General features: G+C 43.6%; 2 protein-coding genes across 6 annotated transcripts in view; both read right to left on the bottom strand.

Moving 5' to 3' along the window:
- Positions 1–598: 598 nt before the first annotated feature.
- prdm14 (PR domain containing 14) lies at positions 599–4,711 on the bottom strand. The gene is made up of 8 exons (XM_061094241.1): positions 4,069–4,711; positions 3,790–3,843; positions 3,542–3,702; positions 3,192–3,450; positions 2,903–3,105; positions 2,315–2,416; positions 1,135–1,354; positions 599–768 (listed from the first exon to the last, which is right to left on the bottom strand). The coding sequence occupies exons 1-8, from the start codon at positions 4,709–4,711 to the stop codon at positions 599–601; spliced, it is 1,812 nt and encodes a 603-aa protein (XP_060950224.1).
- A 2,044-nt stretch (positions 4,712–6,755) lies between these two features.
- ncoa2 (nuclear receptor coactivator 2) overlaps positions 6,756–19,677 on the bottom strand; it is a 54,466-nt gene continuing 41,544 nt past the window's right edge. For 4 of the 5 annotated variants that reach the window (XM_061093437.1, XM_061093434.1, XM_061093435.1 and 1 more), the window contains exons 12-22: positions 17,226–17,427; positions 16,856–17,056; positions 15,536–15,745; positions 15,066–15,195; positions 14,775–14,949; positions 14,412–14,666; positions 13,688–13,765; positions 13,022–13,502; positions 12,067–12,244; positions 11,767–11,971; positions 6,756–10,160 (exon numbers count right to left, since the gene is read on the bottom strand). In XM_061093437.1, the coding sequence (XP_060949420.1) occupies positions 10,149–10,160; positions 11,767–11,971; positions 12,067–12,244; positions 13,022–13,502; positions 13,688–13,765; positions 14,412–14,666; positions 14,775–14,949; positions 15,066–15,195; positions 15,536–15,745; positions 16,856–17,056; positions 17,226–17,427 (2,127 nt within the window). In that variant the 3' untranslated portion in view covers positions 6,756–10,148. The remainder of the gene's footprint in view (positions 10,161–11,766; positions 11,972–12,066; positions 12,245–13,021; positions 13,503–13,687; positions 13,766–14,411; positions 14,667–14,774; positions 14,950–15,065; positions 15,196–15,535; positions 15,746–16,855; positions 17,057–17,225; positions 17,428–19,677) is intronic. The other variant, XM_061093438.1, reaches the window with a different exon arrangement.

Genomic DNA, 19,677 nt, shown 5'->3' on the forward strand with positions numbered 1-19,677 from the left:
TTGTATTTATTCGTTCTCTGTGATTTTAAAAGAAATTTAGAAATAAACCAGAAACAACTATCTCATTTCCATGCTCAGATTTTATTTCATTCATTCATGAAAAAGCGAACGCTGAAAAATAACAAAGACATTTTGCTTTTTGAAGCCTTTCATTACAGTAAAAAATATGGTTTTTTTTATAAATTAAGACAGGATATAACATTTATTTCTATACACAAATGGGCTTAAACCCACAGTCATACAAAATAGCTTTGCTAGCAAATAATAATAATAATAATGATAACAATAATAATTAACGTTGTTATTATTTTGCAGAAATCACACTGAGTTCACAAAAGCATCGCAGAGTGAAAGCTTTAAGCCACAAACAACACAACATATTTTAACATATAAATATATTTTAAATTATGATCTATTTAAATAGAACATTTTATTTTGTCTTCAGCAGCATTTAAAGAAGACGCTGTGAGCTCCTACCTTATTGTAGGACTTATGCATTTATTCCCAACCATGCTCCTGTATAGATGTTGTAATATTCATATATCACACTGGATTAGAGAGGTGGTCGTTGTGGGTATATAGTTAAAATGAGAACAGACTAGTTCCAGGGCCGGTATTCCTGATTTAAAACGGTTAAGCCGGTGTAAGGGAAGTTTTGTCCGGCTTTGGTGTGAGCTGCTGGGGTGTCCTTCCCCGGGATGGCGGTGTCCTCCTGGACTCCACTGCCCGGAGTGGACGGAAGGACTGTGGTGTCCAACATCTGTCTGTCTGCGGAGAAACAACACATCAATAAACAATAAATTCAAAGATGGCATATTACGGCCTACAATATTTATTTTGTAATCAAAAACGACTTTTACAAAGAAATAAACACAAGATCCTAGAACCAGTGCTTTAAAACAATATTTGTTTCAGGTATTACAATTTTAAAAAACGAAATTCCCACATTTAGGGTAACACATTTATTATCTAATTATGGGATAGTAAAGAACGATTTTATTTTGACCACATTTTTTAGATAAATAATTTCGATTTCAATAAACAAAATGAAAGAGACAGAAAGGGGAAAATAAAAATGAATGAATGAACACTTGAGGTAAATCAGTGTAGAATAATAAAAAAAGAATGTCTTACTCTTGTGATTCTTGATGTGGTTTTTGAGCTCCAGGTCCTCCTGGAACGAGGCCCCGCACAGGTCGCAGGGGAACGGCTTGTCCCGGGCGTGGGTCCGCCGGACGTGGCTGTCGTGGGCGGCGTGCGAGGCGAAGGCCTTCCCGCAGTGCTTGCACTTGAAGGGCCGCTCTCCGGAGTGCTGGCGGATGTGAGTGCGCAGAATACTGGAGGCAGTGAAGGCCTGGAACACAGGGAATACAAATAAATATAAATATAGACATCGATTTAGCGTGTTTATATTTTTTGTAATCAAAAGTTTAGTTTGGATAATTAGGCAGGACACAGGATTTGATTCTGAGGTTAATCCAAAGCACATCTGTATTTCTAATATTTGTGATTAAAGCTGCTTAACAACAAACGTCACTTTATCAACGACATCATGTTAAGATTTTTTTATTCAAACATTAGATTCTGTATTGTTTTTTAAGCCTCCTGGTCAGGCATCGTGCGGCCTCGGGTCTCGCGGCGCAGTGTGTAAAGGAGAAAGAGGATTAAGTGAAACAAAAGGTTTCTCCTGTGCGTAAAACAGAGGCAGGACACCCAGGACAAAGACCTGGGAACTCGGTGCTCATCGCAGGGGCCGTAAATAAAAAGTGTTATGTGCGCAGACAAAAGCGTGGGTGTACATCTGGCCATAATTAGCATGTAAGTGTGTCCGCGGAGCGTGCCCGTGGAGAGACAACAATGACGAGGGGCGCGCGTCAAATGCGCCATGAAACGAGGTGGAGCGCTAAATGGAGTCGAGACACTGCGGCTTTTAAAACACAGAAAAGGTGCGTGGACGAGGAGACTTGAGGGGGGGCGGCAGCGGAAGTGACTGGAGACACTTACAGAAACTGAGGACTGAAATAAAATCTAAGACTTTCATCAGAAAGTCAATGAGAATAATGCTGAAGGTTTCTCCTCATTTTATGTGTTTTTATCTGTTATTATTTAAGTTTATTTAAGATATGATAATTAAAGCAAAACAACAATCTAGAATTAAAATTGTAGGCCTAATATCTGAATATAAATGGTGTAAACTCAGTCACCAGTTCCTGATAATTGTAGTATAAATACCTACAAAATTAAATTAATTAACTTATATAAAAAATACATTTGCTTTTAATAGATTCAATAAAATAAGGAAATGTCTTCTTACCTTATTACAATAGACACACTTATACGGCCTTTCTCCCGAGTGCACCCGCATGTGTTTGTTGAGGCTGGACGACTGGGAGAAACTCTTTCCACACACTGAACACTGTGGGTCAGACGAGAAAGTGATAATTATTCATTTAAAAATCATTACAGTAGTTATCAATATTTTCCCATCTATTCACATTCATATATACTGACCAAAAATCATTCACATTTTAGTGCAGTACGTCAAACTCATTCAAAACCAAATTGAACTTGTTCTTTGGAAAGCTCACGCAGAGAAAATAAAAGATTCTGGATTTCAAATATCACATATTACAGGGCTGTATAGACATTGTAATAAACTGCAAAGCACAACGTCTCAGTCCATGTTGGTCTTTCTTTGGAAAGATACAAATTAGTTTAATTATTAGTATTTTATTTGTTTTATAAATCGTTTTGTCCACATGGTTTAGTCGTGTTTCCTAAGGCTGCATGTTAAACACCTGTGTTTCCCCTTCAGAATAAGACTTATAATAAAGAGTATCCTGCGGGGAGCTGTCCTTTCAGCACCACGCACACTGAACACACGCGTGTATGTCCTGCGTACCTTGTGGGGCCTGTGTTTCTCGTGCACGTGTAAGATGTGGATCCTCAGTCGGTCCCTCTTCTCGAAGGATCTGGTGCACAGGTGACAGGGGAACTTCCGGTCGCCCTGGTCCACGCAGCGTGTGTACTTCAGGTGCTTGTCTCTGTAGTACCTGTAGGCGAACACTTTCCCGCACCTGTCGCACTTGAAGCCCTCTCCGTTATCTGGAGAAGAGGACACACAGCATGTTTAACATCCACCACGTTATGAAAGGGAGACACAAGCAGCACATGCCGGGTTCGGGTCTTACCTTCGGCGGGGGGTCCCTCCATGGAACCCTTCAGGGTGAGAGGGATGCCCAGGAACTGCATGTAGCAGTCTCCGTACCACACCAGCAGCTCCTGGCCCGGCCTCACCTCCTTGCAGGCCTCGTAGAAGATCTGACCCTGCACCTGCACCGCGATCAGGTTCTGCTCCTCCGGGAACCGAGCGCACTTCACCAGGGACATCCAGTTCCCGGAGCCTGCTCGGCCGTCCACGAAATGACTCAACCTGCCGTTCTCGAACACCTGGACACAGTCGAACCATGAGATCAGACTGGAAATGGGAATAATAATCACAGGAGCAGGTTCTTCGTGGAGCGATGAAGTCAACACACACCTCCCACATCAGAGTGTTGTCGTCGTACGTCTTAATCTCGCTGGTGTTGACGAGTTTTCCCTGGAAAGGTCCGAAGCGGGTCCCCTTGGCGATGCTGCTCTTGTCCGTGAAGACCCCACAGTGGGACACGTTCTCCCACGCAGCCTGGAGGACGGTTAACCCTGCAGGACATGAGACAGGACAGCGTGAGACAGACATCTTCATACAGGACGACATGCAACCAAGAGAGAAAGGAGACGTGCTCGTACCTTCTGGAAGTTCAAGTGTCTGTTTGTCCAGTGGGAGGATGTGAGACTCAGAAACTAAAGATGGAGAAATGAGGGAATTAGATTATTATTGGAATTAAAAAGATGATTCTGATTAACCAAAATGTGTACATGTTTTACTTTTGACATTTCTCCTACAACGAATGCAACTTTCTACTACTTCTACCTCAAACAGGCCACACTGTGCACTTCAATATATTTTTATTATAAACTAAATGAACCCCCAATCGTGTTATTTCTATACGAGCTTCTTAGTCTCACCTGAGTTTTCCAGCAGGGCCACTCCAGATAGAGCGTGACCCATGCGCTCCTGGCTGCCAGAATAACCGTAAAGCACCATAAACAAGTCATCCTGGCTGAAGTTATAAGATGTGCGCATCTTTGGAGGCGTCAAGTCCGCGCCCCGGTACCGGAGCAAAGCCTCTTTGGGGTGTGATGTGTTCAGGGAGGAAGAGGAGGCCGAGGAAGACCTGTCACTGGACGGGCTGCTGAAGTCCGAGGACAGCGGGCCGGCGGCGTGCTCCGTCACCACGGCTGCCATCTCCTCGGGCTTGGCGCACAGGGGGTGTCCGGAGGGCAGCATCTGGCTCAGGTAGGGGATCCCGGAGGAGCTCAGCATGTGTTCGTGCAGCAGCGAGACGTGGTGGCCTCCCTGGCCGCCCAGGAAGGCCGGCACCCCGGCTTGCAGGCCGAGCGGCAGGGAGGCCTGGGTGTCCGACACCAGGCGGCCGAGCGACTTGAGCGGGTGATGCAGGAGGCCGTGCGGGAAGAAGTCCATGTAGGGAGGCGGGGGTCCGGGCAGCGGAGCGTGGTAGAAGCCCCGGGCCGGGGGACCCTTCAGCATGCCGGCGTGGAACCGCTTCTCCTTCAGCACGACGGGGACGGCGGCGAGGGACACCGACATGGGAGCACCGAGGTGCCGGGGAGAGGGCGGCTGGTCCTTCAGTGGACGAGGGGAGAGATGGAGGAGAGCACAGGGGGAGGGAAGGGAGAGAGGGTGAGTTATAAATGTTTAATGGAAGAAAACTAAAAAAGGAAACTTGACATCACCAGAAGAGGTCGACCACACCTGGATTGATTATTTTAATTCTGGCGAGCTCTTATTTCAGCACGTCAACAACCCACCTCTCTTATCAACAGAGGTAAGAGAATAAAACCCTTTCATTAGCTAATTAGAATTAGAATTAGAATTAGAAAACTACAAATCCCAAAAGGAAACCGGGATAAAAAAGTACCAGTAATAGATTAACAGGCTATGAACTGACAAAGGAGATTTTTAATACGGTTATGACAAAAACAATTGTTTAATTTATCTACAATTAATCCAGATAAAGGGTGAATAACCAACCCTTCAAAACAAAAGCACAGCTTCACATGAGGATACATTGACTAACACAGATTAATTGCCAGACAAGGAAAAGCACCCTGCACTGAAATTGAACGGCCGATTTTGCAATATTTCCAGCTGAGAGGACCCACAACAGCAGACATATACACACACACACACCAAATGAACATGCAGTGTGTGTGTGTGCATGTTTTTTAAGGAACCATTTACCAATCAGCCAGTAAATAGAGGTACAAACCAGGGTCATGACACCAATTACAGGAGCAGCCAGCTCGAGCAGAGGTCAACATTAATGAAGCAGTTAATGGACCTTACAATTACACTACAGTCATTACACAGAAGACACCGGCAGGGCAGAGAAATATAGCATTATTATTATTATTATATCAATAAAAGAAGTAAAAATAATCTTAGAAATGCACAAATGATTTATATATAACTAAGCCTATACATTGAAGAATGAGCCCCAGTAACACACACTGTAATTTCCTATGTAAAAATACAACAGACGGGTGTGCAGGGATTTAAAAATCAGGAAAGTCCTCTTACCTTTATTAAGATAAATAAATCAGTTCACAGTGAAGTCCTCTCCTCTGTCATGTCCTCAGGCTTCACTTTCAGAAAAACCTCCAGATAAACAAATCTTCCACTTCTGCAAACTTCAGAGTGTGAGAGCTGCTGCAGGACCCTCTCTCTCTCTCTCTAGCTGTGTGTGTGTGTGTCTGTGGTCATCTGAGGGCATCTGTACTGTATACAGTCAGCTCCTGCACGAGAGGCACCTCCTCCTTCCTATTGGTCAGCCCGACCTCATGTATCTCAATGACCCCCCCTCCCCGTCTTCTCAGGGACAACCCATTCCCTGCATTTCCATATGAAGACCCTCCCCACCCCCATTAAAAACCACTTGATGAGATTTTATCTATAGATGACCCCCCCCCCCCCCTCAGTGCAAGTTGTTATGAGTTGGATGTGGTGAATTCATGAGTTCAAATTAGACTGTCAGAAAACACATTATAGGGGCTTTCTAACTTAATCACATTACATTATTAGCTGTTTTGAAAGGTGTTATGTTTAAATGTATTGGCTGTAGTTTGAATGCATATTTATTTAATAGCTCCTGCATAAGACAGGATATAAAGCTTAAAACTAAATGCTGCTCAACACTGAAAAATAAGCTTCAGGCCTTCAGTTATTCATTTCTTTAAAAATGTATTTGGTATTTCAACTACTTTATGTATTGTAGAATGCATCCAAAATTAAAGCTTGATAAAAACAATTCCTGAAGAAATTTGTAAAAACCTCTAGCAATTTTTTTGTGATTTTCCACTGATAGTCATTTTGTTCAGTTTCTCATTTGTAATCTACAACATTTGACTTTAATATTTGGTTATTATTTAATAGCTCATCTAATCAAAAAGCTGACCGTGAAACAAATGCATTTTCTAGTAGTTTCTAACCATTTTAGTCAATATAAAGTTAAAAGTATGGCTAATTATATTGTTAAATATGTTGGAAAACACTGAGGGCGTGTGGATGGAGGCCTTCAATGGTGTTTCCCTTCACTTTCCTCTCTGTGAAATAAGAGTCACTTGATTAAATATTGCAATAACAGAATTCTTTATTTACAAGGCAAATAGCATCAGCGAAGCCATATTAGTTCACAACTTGCATAACTGTGGTTTTAACTTCTCTTGTATATCTAATTTTGCATAAAACGCTCACACACTAGGGGTACGAAGGTGGATGCGGGTGTACAGTGTGATTCCTGTGAACGATGCAGAAAAAGAAAAATATCCCGGGGGGAAACACAACAGTAAGCTTTCTTCAGTAAAGTCCATATAGTATATTACATATTGCTTCAATATCCCTATGTATTATCTTCTCCATACAAACAGTGCGGAGGGAGGGAAGGAGCGAGGGAGGAGGGGGCGGAAATGAAATCAACAGAGTCTTCAACCCAAAGCCGAACAGAGAGCGATGATGAGGGACATTTCAACCTAGAGAATGATGCACCCATTCAATATTGTACACAAGTCATTATACAAATTTATACAGACAGCGGTGTAATGTACAAGAACAAAAACGGACGAAATCTAAGGCATTATGCTAGGGTTCTTAGCATTTCAAGGTTGCATCTTAGCTCTAAGAAATTTGCAGACAATACAAAAGGGCATTTAAAGTTCTTCAAAACCATAAGTTAAAAGAGAGAAACAAAGTATTTCGTTTAGTGGGTCCAAAGCCTGGATATTTGTAAAGGGGCAAAAAATCATTTCTTTGCACCCGTCCTCATTATAAATGCTAAAAAATGCATTGCTACCACATGGCTTTAAGTTTTTCAAAATCTCGACAATCTTTGGAAATTTGCAAAGGGCTCTGAATCATTCTTTTAAAATGGCTCAAAAAGGCTTGTTCTGCGCGACTGTATTTTACAATCAAAACAGCTTTTGTCAAAGAAGCGTGATCTCCTGTGGGCCTGCGGCGAAAAAACACCTGCGTGACATCAGCGGCGATGACGAACAGGACACGAAAGCAGACGTCCTCCGTCCCAAAGTTGACTTGCTACAGCTTCAAATTTCATAAAGAACGTTTTCAGAATGAATAAGCAACGATGGGCGACTACCTGTGTAAATGCTGAGAGATTCATGGTGTGACTGTTCAACACCTGCGTTGTCAACATGTTGACAAGGAACACCGTCAGTCACATCCATAGGCCGTTAATGACAATACATTCAGAATGATTCTTCGTCGTGTTTTTTGCGGCAATAACATTTACATTAGACCCTGTTAAGTGACATCATCGTGTGTGTTTCTCGTTTGGGCCTCTGTCAGAGCGCGAGCCGACAGGTTGTCTCTCGCTGTGGAAATAAAAGCTGGTAGAATTCTGAAAATCCGATTTAGAGGTGGCTGAGGATTTTTTGGCTTTGCTCCATGTCTGTCCTGGGTTTAATATAGTCGATATAAAAAAGGTTTGTCTCTTTGAGGAAAAATGTACGTTTTGAGGTTAGAGAAGATGACTCGCTTCAGATCTAGTGAAGGTCAAACCAAACCCCTACTGGGGCCACAAAAATAGCATGTCATTACTGAACACTTTACAGTTAGACTAACTGCCTGAGGTCATAAAATATGGCTAAGTGTCTGTCAGAGCAGGTCTCGTGAACCGTGCAGTCTTAACTCTGACCTCTGCTTTAGACGAATGGCCGGAGGCAGAGAGAGCATGTGTCATCATGGGGGCGGTGGATCACAGACATGCCTCTCTCTCTCTGGGCCCCCGAGCCAGTGCTGCATAATCTAATAGGAACGCTGTGTGTGGATGTAGACTTTCTTGGTACAAACTGCAATAAAAAAAACGTTGTTTAATACTGCATCCAAACATGGAGCAAAAGTGTGTCCGTTTTTTCTTCTTCTTCTTCTTCAGGAAACTGTACAAAAATTACAAAAACAAAAACACAAAAAAAAAAAAATAACCAAGAGATTCTCAAGTAATCGTTATTGCTTGTTTACATCACACCAGAACAGTTGCACCTAGCAGCTTGTATGAAGCAGTTTCACTCCAGACAACATAGAAAGCACACTTCTGTTATTTAATTTTTTTTAGTTATCGTATGGCTGTGTTGAATTTGTCCTGTATTTTTTTTTAACTTCCTTTTTGTGTTCTATGCTAAAGGCAGAGAAGCAAGCGATAATCTGTACACTGTATACACAGCACACCCCCGTACAACCCGTCCCTACTTCCCACCCTCTCCCCTGTCTGCATCGTACCAGCACTTCAGAACCTGAAGGCTCCCACTCCACTTCCAATAAACAAAAAAAACAGGACACAAAAAACAAAAATTCAGAAATAAAAATAAAAGAAAATCTTGCTCTGCTTCAAGAGGCAGTTGTGACCAGACAGGAGGAACACAAATCCATAAGGAATAAAATAAATAGGAAAGAAAATGTCTTACTTATTGGTATGTACAATCTCTGTAATTCATTTTTAAACCATAATTGACTTTGACATCTTCTTCTGAAACTACAGGACCAAAGCATAATCCATGACTCAGGTTAAAAGAAGAATCTGCTCAGAAAGAATACAACCATTACTGTTAAAATTATATAAAAAAGTGCCTCGTTCACACTTTTAGAAATATCTTTTCTCATTGCTACTAGGATAAAGAATCATCTACAATAATTAAAATGAATCTATACAGAAAAATAAAACTTAATTTAATACACTATAGAAACCTCTTGACTAAATTAGTCTAATCATACAAATCACAATTCCACTCAAACCATTATTCTGCAGTGTTTTTCAAGATCAGTTTTTTCAACCATATCTTCAATCTACATCTTATTTCTCACAGGAAAAAAAACAAAACAAACTAAAATCATAGTAATAAAATAAAGAACAGCAAAAAGGCAAAACCGGCTAAGTGTTCGAGCTCCATCCATAATTCTGAACATAACTTGGAGTCTTTGCTGCCATTTTGGAACTATGTGGAAATGTCACAAATGTGTGAGAGAAGAAAAGAAAAGACAAAAAAAAATCAGTGTATGTCGTTTTTGAGATGAGATTGTAAATGGCCGCTGTCCACTGAGAGGAATACATTCATCAGAACGAGGGGTCTCACCCACTGCTGCCCCCTAAAGTCAGTGTCCCCCACCAGGAGGCCTACAGTAAGTCACACTACGGTGAATGCAGCCGGACAGGCAGACAGACTGGCTCCTCCAGGAGGGTGAGGCGTGTTGGGACAGGGATCCACCATCCTTCACCCCAAGCCCTCTCCACCCTCCTGCGTCTGTTCGGGGCCGGGCTCCTCTGTGGGGCTGCTGAGGCGGCCCAGCCGGGACACACGGCAAAAATTTTGGCTGGGGGAGACGGGGTCGGGGCAGGGCCTGGCTGGTTCAAGGGGCCGTCGGTTGGTTTTACATGTTTGTACAATTTTTGAAAAGGGGCCGACGCTCTCCTTGCACCAGCTGATCACTGAGGTTCAGGTTGAGAACTCCATGAGGGTCAACAGTACTTCTGCAGAGAGAGAGGAGACAGGTTATTACGTTTTTATACTGCCTGAACAAAACTCAGCAGTTACACTCTTTACTAGAACTAGAAGATATGATCACACCTGTTCTCTCTTTTTAACACGGGATCCCTGTTTGTTTTAGGAGTGTTTTAAACATTGTATTGATTTCATGGACTTCATGGCCTGGCCCCAGGTTACATCTCTGATCTTTTCTTTTCCCCATGTACCTCTGGTGATCTTCAGGCAAGGTCCTGCTGTCACTTCCTGTAACTAGGCTAAAATGTGTGCCATCAGTGCCCCGGGGCTGTGGAATAAACTGCCTGAGGAAATAAAGGTGTATGAGATGTGTCTTATTTTAAGTCTCAGCAAAAATCATACTTTTTTTCAAGAGTCATATTTCTGGGGTGTTCGGTTATTATTGTTCATGTATCTCTATTATTATTATAACCATTATTATTTTTGTACTTTTTTAAACCGTTTGTTTCCTTCGCACTTTGTGTTTGTGTTGAAAAGTTCTCTAATTATATTGTTTTTAATATTGTTGTTATAATTATTGAGTCCCAACTCAACAGCGCGCGTAATTCTTAACAGGAATATAAACAATGAGAAACCATCTTAGAACATCAAGTCTTAAACAAGTCAGTAAATCACAGAAGCACTAATGGCTGAATGGTAAATAATTGAAAAAATCTAAGTGCCGATATATTTTCTATAATCCTGGAAGGGGGATAAATCAAGTGACAGATATACTGGTATGTTACAACTGTCTGAAGTGCAGACAATCAAAAAGCAGCACCGTGGTTAAATATTCATAGCCCTTTATTGGGCTTAAAAGCATCACGGAGAACAGCAGTGCATTCCTCATACTGAGCTTCCAACACCATGGACACAAAGGAGGAGAGTTCACATTAAATTAGTGAAAATCACAAGAATATTAACGCAGATCAAGTCAAAAAAGTTAAATGTTCAGAGTTTCTCAGTGTGAGTCATCTCGCAAAATCTACTGTTGCTCAGCTTTTGTGTGTGTGAAGAGAAAGAGCACAGATTTGGCCTGAGTCAAGTCGGAGTACCACAAGTTTTCTGTTCGAAGCGAATCAGCTGATGAGACCACAGTCCAGACTTTGAACATCGCACGGTAACGTCTACCTCGTCTAAATGGTCTGGCCCTAAAGTGCCTGCTGCTAATTACATCATTGTCCTCTAAGTTCAAGTCAAGCACCAGAACTCTGGCTCGAGGAGTTACGTAAACTACAGAGTAAATTATTCACCAGCACAGTTGTTCAATAAGTGTACCCAAACACTTAGGGTCTTACGATAAGACAAACGCATACGTGTGCAGCCGCGAGTGGGCAGACAGAAAGATGGAGCTTTTAGTTTTTCTTGGTCCCCTGATTACTGTGTAAAACTGTGAGGAGCAAAGGGATATCCTGAGGATATTATCCTGCTGTGTAAAAAACTCTAATTGGTGAGGCCATTGTTTATAATGGCGCACGGCAGAAAACAACATTTTCTCTAAAACTATAGTTTGGTTAATTCATTTTTCTTCCAGGTCTCAAAAGATTTAAAGCTTTTACAATATTTATGTGTCAGGGCTGGCCCGGCAGTATTTACCTGTTCTTGCCCCATGGAGGGCAAACTGGGTGAGGGCCCTGAGGCCATGGACGTGACGCTCATCTGTCCGGCCATCTGGCCCATGCTGCCCGTTGCCATGTTGTTGGACATGGAGACATTGTTGAGGTTCAAACCGTTGCCGTTGTACATGTTGCTGTTACTCTGCTGGGTGAACTGTGGAGATGCCTGCTGCTGTGAGAACATACTGGAGAGAAGGGAAAAGGAAAACAGATGCATAAAGGTGACAGGGGAGCTTAGACGTTTCAAATATAGAGAGAGGGAATCTCCAGTCACATTTACCTGTTGCCTCCCATGTTACCCTGTGGCCAGCCGTTCATGTCAGGAGACCCCTGGAAAGCAGCATTTCCTTGTCCCTGCTGCATCATGGGGGACTGCGTGTGGGCCATGCGAGGAGAAAGCAGCGGGCTCTGTGGCGTGCCGGGGCCTCCGAAGCCTCCGTCTGCTTGTTGGCTCATACCTGTGGTGCAGCAAAAGAGGTCAACCACACAGGACCTGCTTAGACTCGACTACAAAGGACCGTACTGAGAGTAGATCTCATCGTCATAGTCGAAATTCACTTTGACCGGCAATAGCAGAGGATGAGCAAGTGGGATGTAAGCATGAAGGTAGCATTGTGGATTGACAGGCAGTTAATACTTTCTACATGCATGTACGGAAGGAGTGAAAAGACAAGCAACTAGGAAGAAAGGGATCAAGGAGGAGGATAAGGAGAGAAGGGGAAAGAGAGAAGTAACGTCGAGCTGAGGTTTTCACTCTGTAGGAACCTCTGGGCCAGAATCAGATTTTAGAGTGGAGGATAAATCAAACATGTCATCACACAAATCAGATGGTGAGATCAGACTGACAGGCACAGGCCAGGTTGTTGTTCTGCCTGCGTCAGGTGCCAGTGCTCTGATCACTGTGTGTTGGTGCCCTCTGGTGGAGAGAGAGTGTATAGGCAGGACACCATTTTGGACAGTGCACAGAACGATGAGATAATGAGATTGAAGAAAGTACTTACTCATAACTGCTCATTAGTTATAAGAGTAAAATATACAGTATGATTTGGATCATTCATAATCAGCTGATTAACGCAGACATCAGTGCGTAATATTACAAATCAGATGATTGCCCCAATTATAAAGCATGTGATGCTGTGTGTCACGTAAACACAACAATGGTACGCACACACACACACAAACACACTGAGGTGGTCAGGTAAAGTGTGTGTTAGGCTGGGTTGTCGAGGCAGTACCTGAGTTGGGAAACTGAAAGGCACTGTGCTGCATTTGGGGGCTGAGTACGGCCCCGTACTGTCCGCCCATCATGCTTGTGTTTCCCATCATCATCTGGGAGGAGGAGGAGGTGGAGGAAGAGGAGGAGGTGCCATGCATGTGGAGCTGGGGGTTGGGGGGGAGAGAGGGCAGGCTGGGAGAGAGAGGGGAGGAAAAGGGACTGGTAGAAGGAGGTGGCGAGGCCAGGCCTGTACTGGTACCGTAGCTGGGCGGGTAGGGGAACTGCTGGGGGTTGGCCTGGGGAATCCGGGGATTACTCATTCCTCCGGCAGCCATGTTGGGAGGCAGGTTGAGGCCCGGCCCCCTCATGGCCATGCTCCTTTGCTGCTGGACCTGCTGGGCCTGTTGGACCTGCTGCTGCTGCTGCTGCTGCCTCTGTCGCAGGTGATTACTCAGCAACTCCCGCTGACGCTGCGCCAGCATCTGAGCATTGATGGTCCCCTGGAAGTCAGAGTGGAAGGATGAGTACAAATACAGGAAATTTATAACAGTAGTACATTAGGGATATCTCAAGTCTGTGTCCACATCATAAAAAAAACAATGAAATTCAAACCTTAAATTTACTGTCAGTCAACAATAAACACCACATACAGTCGCAGCAACATGCCTGTGCAGTGGTGACATACCTGGTTTGGAGCACTGACTCTGAGAGGTAAGTTCACATTTGACACACTACTCATCTGAGTCATCATGGGCTGACGGTTCTACAGGGGGACAAAAGAAGAGGTAAAAATAAACCATCATCCTATAATGAATTGAAATTTATTCACTATCCCTAATTTTGTCACATTATATTTGACTTTTCAAGACGTACTGCATAAGTCTAGCTTATATATAGTCAAAGAACAAATACATGATTAGAACAGATTTGAACGATATTACAGATGATTTAACAATTATTAGATAAATTAATTCCAATCATATATATATATATATTTATATATATACAGTGGCAGAATTTTACTGCAACAGGAATATTTTTCTAGTAAATACATTAACAAATGGCAAAGTATCCCAAATGTTTTTTGTGCAGACAGAAGATCTGCCAAAATGTCAAACTCAGGGATAAATACACACAACTCCCATCTGCTTGTTCAATCACACAGCTGCTGATCAAACAGTGTGGTTACAACACAAAGTGTGAACAATCGATGGTCAGAATTACTTCCAGCAGTGTCAGGAAAGTCTGGATCAGGAACCTCTGCTTAATGTGGCCCATGAGATAATTAATAAATACAAATCTCATGATACGAGGGACGAATCACTGTCTTTACAAACCATGCACAGCACAGGTGAGGAGTTGTTGTAATGAGTTTTTTCGGCTAAACCCTGGTCTAGATACAAGCGTACCTGCTGTGACTGTAGCCGGTGCTGAAGCTGCAGCCGTAATGTGTTGGGTTGGTTGGGGACCCCGGTGGGCCTTAGTCCTGGGCGCGTCTGCATCCTCATCATGGGATAACTCGGCCGTGGACCCATCTGACCAGCCATGGGGTGGAAGCCTGGTTCTTGCAAGGGAGCACCAGGGTAGCCCCTTTGAGCCATGTGGGATGGCGGGTGACCAAATTGCTGGGTGTACATGGGGGGCTCCGGCTCCAGGGATTGGTTCTGGAACAGGCAGGCACAGATGAAAAACGATGTAAAGCCATGATAGGTGAATCAAAAAGAAACTTACTAAACTGTGAGTGACGGTGTCGACTGAAGGACGGATCTCACCTGATCCACCAGAGTAGGGATCCCCAGGGCACGGTCCAGCTCCTCCAAGCCATCAAAATCTTTAAGTGCCGTGTAGAGTTGGGACATCAGGGCCCCCTCGTCGACTCCACTGCCCTCACCCGAGCTGAGCCCCGTACTGCACAGCAAGTCATCCTGGGGCGCCGAGTGCACCGGCCTGCCAGAGAGGAATCAGAGATGTTTAAAATAATGACTGAAACACTTTCGTCCGGGATAAACATGATCAGCATAGAGAGATTGGTCTGAATCATTAATCAATTTGCAAGTTAGTACCTGTTCTGGTTTACAAACGCTGTCTGGTCGATGGGCATCATGCTGTCTGGCCATGGGGCGGTCTGATTGGGTGGAGCTTGTTGCTGGGTGAAATGGTGGCTGACCAAACCAATCTCCATTTCAGGTTGGGCTGAACAGGGCAACATACAATAAGACAGTTTGACTCCAACAGTAGACGTTAGTAATAGCAAAGCTGGAAATAAAAAATTATTTCTACAATCCAAGAACAGGCCAGATGCAAGTGCTTGGTTTTTTATTGTATTGCATGTAATATTATGGTGAACCACAAGGTGGCAGCAGTATAAATTCAGATAGGAAGTTAATCTGTATGCACAAGTGTTTAGGATCCCCCTGCACCACAGGTGCTGCAAGTGCTGACACATGATTTCTGTATTAACCTCCAATCTAAAAACTACTGTAACCTAAATACTGCATTTGAAAAAAACTTAATAACTAAACCGTCTTCTCACCGTTGGCAATCATCGCGGACTGGAGCATCTGCCGGGGTCCTGGTTGGCTGTTGGGCCTCATGGGTGCACCGTTTGGCCCCATCCGGCCCTGCATGGCTCCTGGCTGCCCAGGCCCGGACGCTCCCAGAGGAGGGGCAGAGGCTGAACCCACCCAGCCCTCCTGCTGCTGCTGCTGCATGCCCGGCCGTGGACCACCGGGAGCCAGGAGTCCTGGAGAACAGAGGGAGACAAGAAACAAAGAGTGAGGCCTCAGAACAGGGCTCACTGGATGTTCTCCTTTACCATGATGCAATGGGGCAATATGGAAGAATAAGCCACCCGTGTGGTGGCATGGGGACGTTTGAGGACTGTGAATATGAGGGAGAGACTTTGTGCCAGTGCGGCTGACTGACTGTTTCCTGTCACAGGAAGTGAGTCAATATGTCTTTACATGACTTATCATAGGCTGAGAGTGACAGACACAGAGGGGAAGAGCTTCTTCCTCAGCATTTGGAAATCAGCTACATGTGTTCATGCAAATAATCCAACTGTGCTTCATTTACAATAATCATTGAGAGACTGATGCAGTTAAAAATGTAAATTTGACAGTGAGGGGAAACTGGAAAAGGCCCATTAAGCAACTATGCTTCTAGTTAAAGTTGAATTAAAGTGTTTTTATTTTGACTACTGCACTACCTGTTTTCAACATCCTTGTTTATTTGGTCTGTGTCTATCCTTATTAAACGGTTGAAGTGACCTGTAGTAATCAAGCCTCAGATCCCTGAAGCCACCTGCTACACAAAAAGCTTGACTCAGCAGAACCTGTTACAGTTGCCGCTGTCGTGAACGCAGAATTGTTGTGATCAACGGCACTGGTTGACCTGTTTATTCAAAGTTTTTTAATATTTAATTTCTATATAATAGCTATATCATAACAAATTAGCTACTCTTAAGGGTTAGGCGTGTAAAATGGCTGGAAACTTGTTTCTTCTACAGCACTTTTTCTTAACGTGTGTTATAATGAATTGATACCAAGCGTTATACCCATTATAGCATGATGTCATTGTATATTTTCTTTTGTGTATGGAGCGTTTTAATTCTATACAAGTAAGACATGTCCTGGGAGCTGTATGACACAACATGTGAGACGGCTAAAGAAGTTGGTCATTTATATTTAAGGTAAACAACCAGATAAGAGGAGGTATCTGTTAGAACAGGAACCGATTTAACCTTATCTTTTTTCCTTTTAAATCAAGGCACACTGTGCAACAATGACAGCAACATATTCAGTGTCAATAACATCATGAACCGTCACCACCAAGGCCCGACTCTCACGCCTACCTGTGTTCACCATACCGGCCTGGTTAGCCATCATGCTGTGATTTCCCACCATGCTTTGCTGCTGTTGCTGCTGCATAAGGGTGTATGGGCTTGTGGCCCTTATGGGATACTGTAACGAGGGCTGCTGGGGGGACATTTCCAGAGACACACTCCTCACAGGCAGACCCCTGGTTGGCTGGCCTGGTCGGACACCCCCGAAGTCTGAAGACAGGAACACATGGGTTTTTAGCCAATCGCACATTGTGGAATTGTATTTACAAAATGTCCTATTTAAAACATTATGTCGTATGATTGAAGAATTTTATTTTGATAGAACTTGGTCCACTGTGAGAGGGAAACATTTGTGAAATTTTTCAAGTGTGAGACTCACTAGTTGGTGCCATGCCAGGGCCGATGCCCCGGTGCTGCTGCTGCTGTGCCACCATGGCGGGATTGTTCTCGGACATTTGCAGGATGTCATTGATGATGTTCTGCTTGTCCATGGGACTGGGCAACGAAACGGGCCGCGGCTCACAGAAGAGCTGTGGCTGAGCATTCTGCAGGTCGTTCAGGATGTCATCCAGCTCCGACGACTAGAGAGGACACGAGACAAAAAAGAGGAAAAGTGTGAAAACACTAGAACAGGTGATTGATTTAGACGTTCCACTTAGAAACCATTTGCTGTTTTACCTGCTAGATAAAATACAGACTGAAAGAGCAATAAAGGGGAGTAAACACTACAACAAATGCATAATGAGTCTATATCTGTGGGATGAGCATAGCAGGCTTGGCCTTGTTTATAATAACAGCAGTAACCTCGGGATAAAATTTACCATTTCAATCAAATCCAGGCCACACGTCACTTTAACTTAGCAGACACAAGTCCTTGCTTACACTACAGCTCCTGCCCTTTTTATAGTCCACAATTTTTAAGCACATAATTAGGAATACCATTAGACTTATTATTTAAAGATGGTGAACAAGGCTACCGAGGCTTCTTTCTGCCGAGTAGCATGGGAGAGCAACACGAGGAGTTTGGTCCGTGCCGAAGTTTGATCAGCTCTCTCTCCCCCTTCTGTAAACAGCTGGACTGAGCCAGCCCCACACAGCCCCGGGCTGTATTCATATACAGAAAGGCTTCGGCTGATCTGCACTGTTTTTGTTTAGTTTTTCACACAACCATCTTAAACAAAGACAAAGCCATGCTGGGATCTGGTTTCACTTGCTGAACTGAGGAATCGCTACAACTACGAAAGGTGAACTTCTCGGAAAACAGGGGTTTTGTTTTAGGACACTGGAGCTGTCTTTGCTGTATTTCTATCCATTTGTACGATACCTAGGGGGTGGACAAAATAACAGGACCCCCTGAACAATGCAGCAAATCCAAAAACATAAAAAGTATCAGTGTCCATGAACACAACTCTAACAAAGCCAAACATAAACAACTTTACAAAAGGTAACACAAGCTACAGCATACTTAAGTTTAATGTTCATTAACACACCAAAAAGTAGGTTATAGTCAATACTGAACTGAAATATCAACATAGGCGACCATTGTGCTTCCTACACAGGCCTGAGGGACTGAAGGTAAATAAGTTGCACTGTCTGCAAGTTGCCACCAGAGTGCAGCACACTTGGAATCACTGACAACTGATCGTGACACACTGTAACGCAGGAAAACAGCACAGCAGCCACAGTTTCAATGTTGCACTCCCCTGTTCTTGGCAATGCCATATATCTGAGGTATGTAAAATGCTACCAGTGATAAGATAAACTGCAGACAAGACCTTTATCTGCGTCAGCCAAGGACTAAAGCTCTGGTCCTGCTGACAAACACGTTTCACTGTTGGATCTTTTTTATCTTCCACCTTGGAGGAGGCTCCTGTTATGAAAATGTACGCAGAGGGAAACACGCAGCCACACACTGTACAGGGTAGCAGACGAGCATACAGGATATGAGGGAGAGAGCAGCAGAGTGAGGGGTGGCGGCGGTGGGAGAGAGAGAAGCCCTAATGAGGTCAGGAATGATGTAATGCTCCTGTACGCTCGCGGTTCGCTCTCTTCCTCCTCCTCCTCTCCATTTCTCTCCCCTCCCACTTTCTATTCTCTTGACTTCTCTTGCTGCTTTTACCCTTAATGGGTCCTATTTCCATCAATCCCTGTTACTCTCTGCCTGCAATGCATGTGTGTGCATGTAATGCAATCCCAGTCCTTCTCACGTGCTTATCCGGCTGCTTTACTGTATTTTGGTACAACAACAAAGATTTGTGAGGCCAAATGACCATTACTAAATATAAATTTTTAAGCCATGTTCCATTTAAAGAAGACAATTACAGATCTTGATGCCAGAACTGTACTCAATCCGGACGAGCAGTTAAGGACAAATACAAGAGGCAGTTTGTTAAAGGGTACAGATGCATATTTAAAAATCCTGTACGGTTTTTGCCTCGGGCTCCATCCGCTTATTTACCTCCACGCCCAACACACAAATAAGCAGCTCGATTGAAATGCAGGGCAGAGACGAAAGTGAAGGAAGAAAAACTCAAATTTAACCTTAATCTTATGGGCACACTCAAATTTAATTGACATGAAACTGCAGAAATTAACTGTATGGAGCGAAACAAATAATGACACACCGTGCAGTTCAAGCATGTCTGATAGAGAAGGCACGGTTGCGTGCTAAGCAACAGCAGAGGCTGATTCTCTCACAGCAGGGTGGCAAGGAGGCACTGCCAAATGTGGATTCTTACAATTTGACTTGTGTCCGTCTGGAACACGGCTTAAACTAAAGTCACATCTGTAAACAAGCAGGTTTCTAATCCGGTCATTTTTGAAAGCTATAC

This window comes from Limanda limanda, chromosome 20 (genome assembly GCF_963576545.1).
Source record: "Limanda limanda chromosome 20, fLimLim1.1, whole genome shotgun sequence".
Classification (NCBI taxonomy): domain Eukaryota; kingdom Metazoa; phylum Chordata; class Actinopteri; order Pleuronectiformes; family Pleuronectidae; genus Limanda; species Limanda limanda.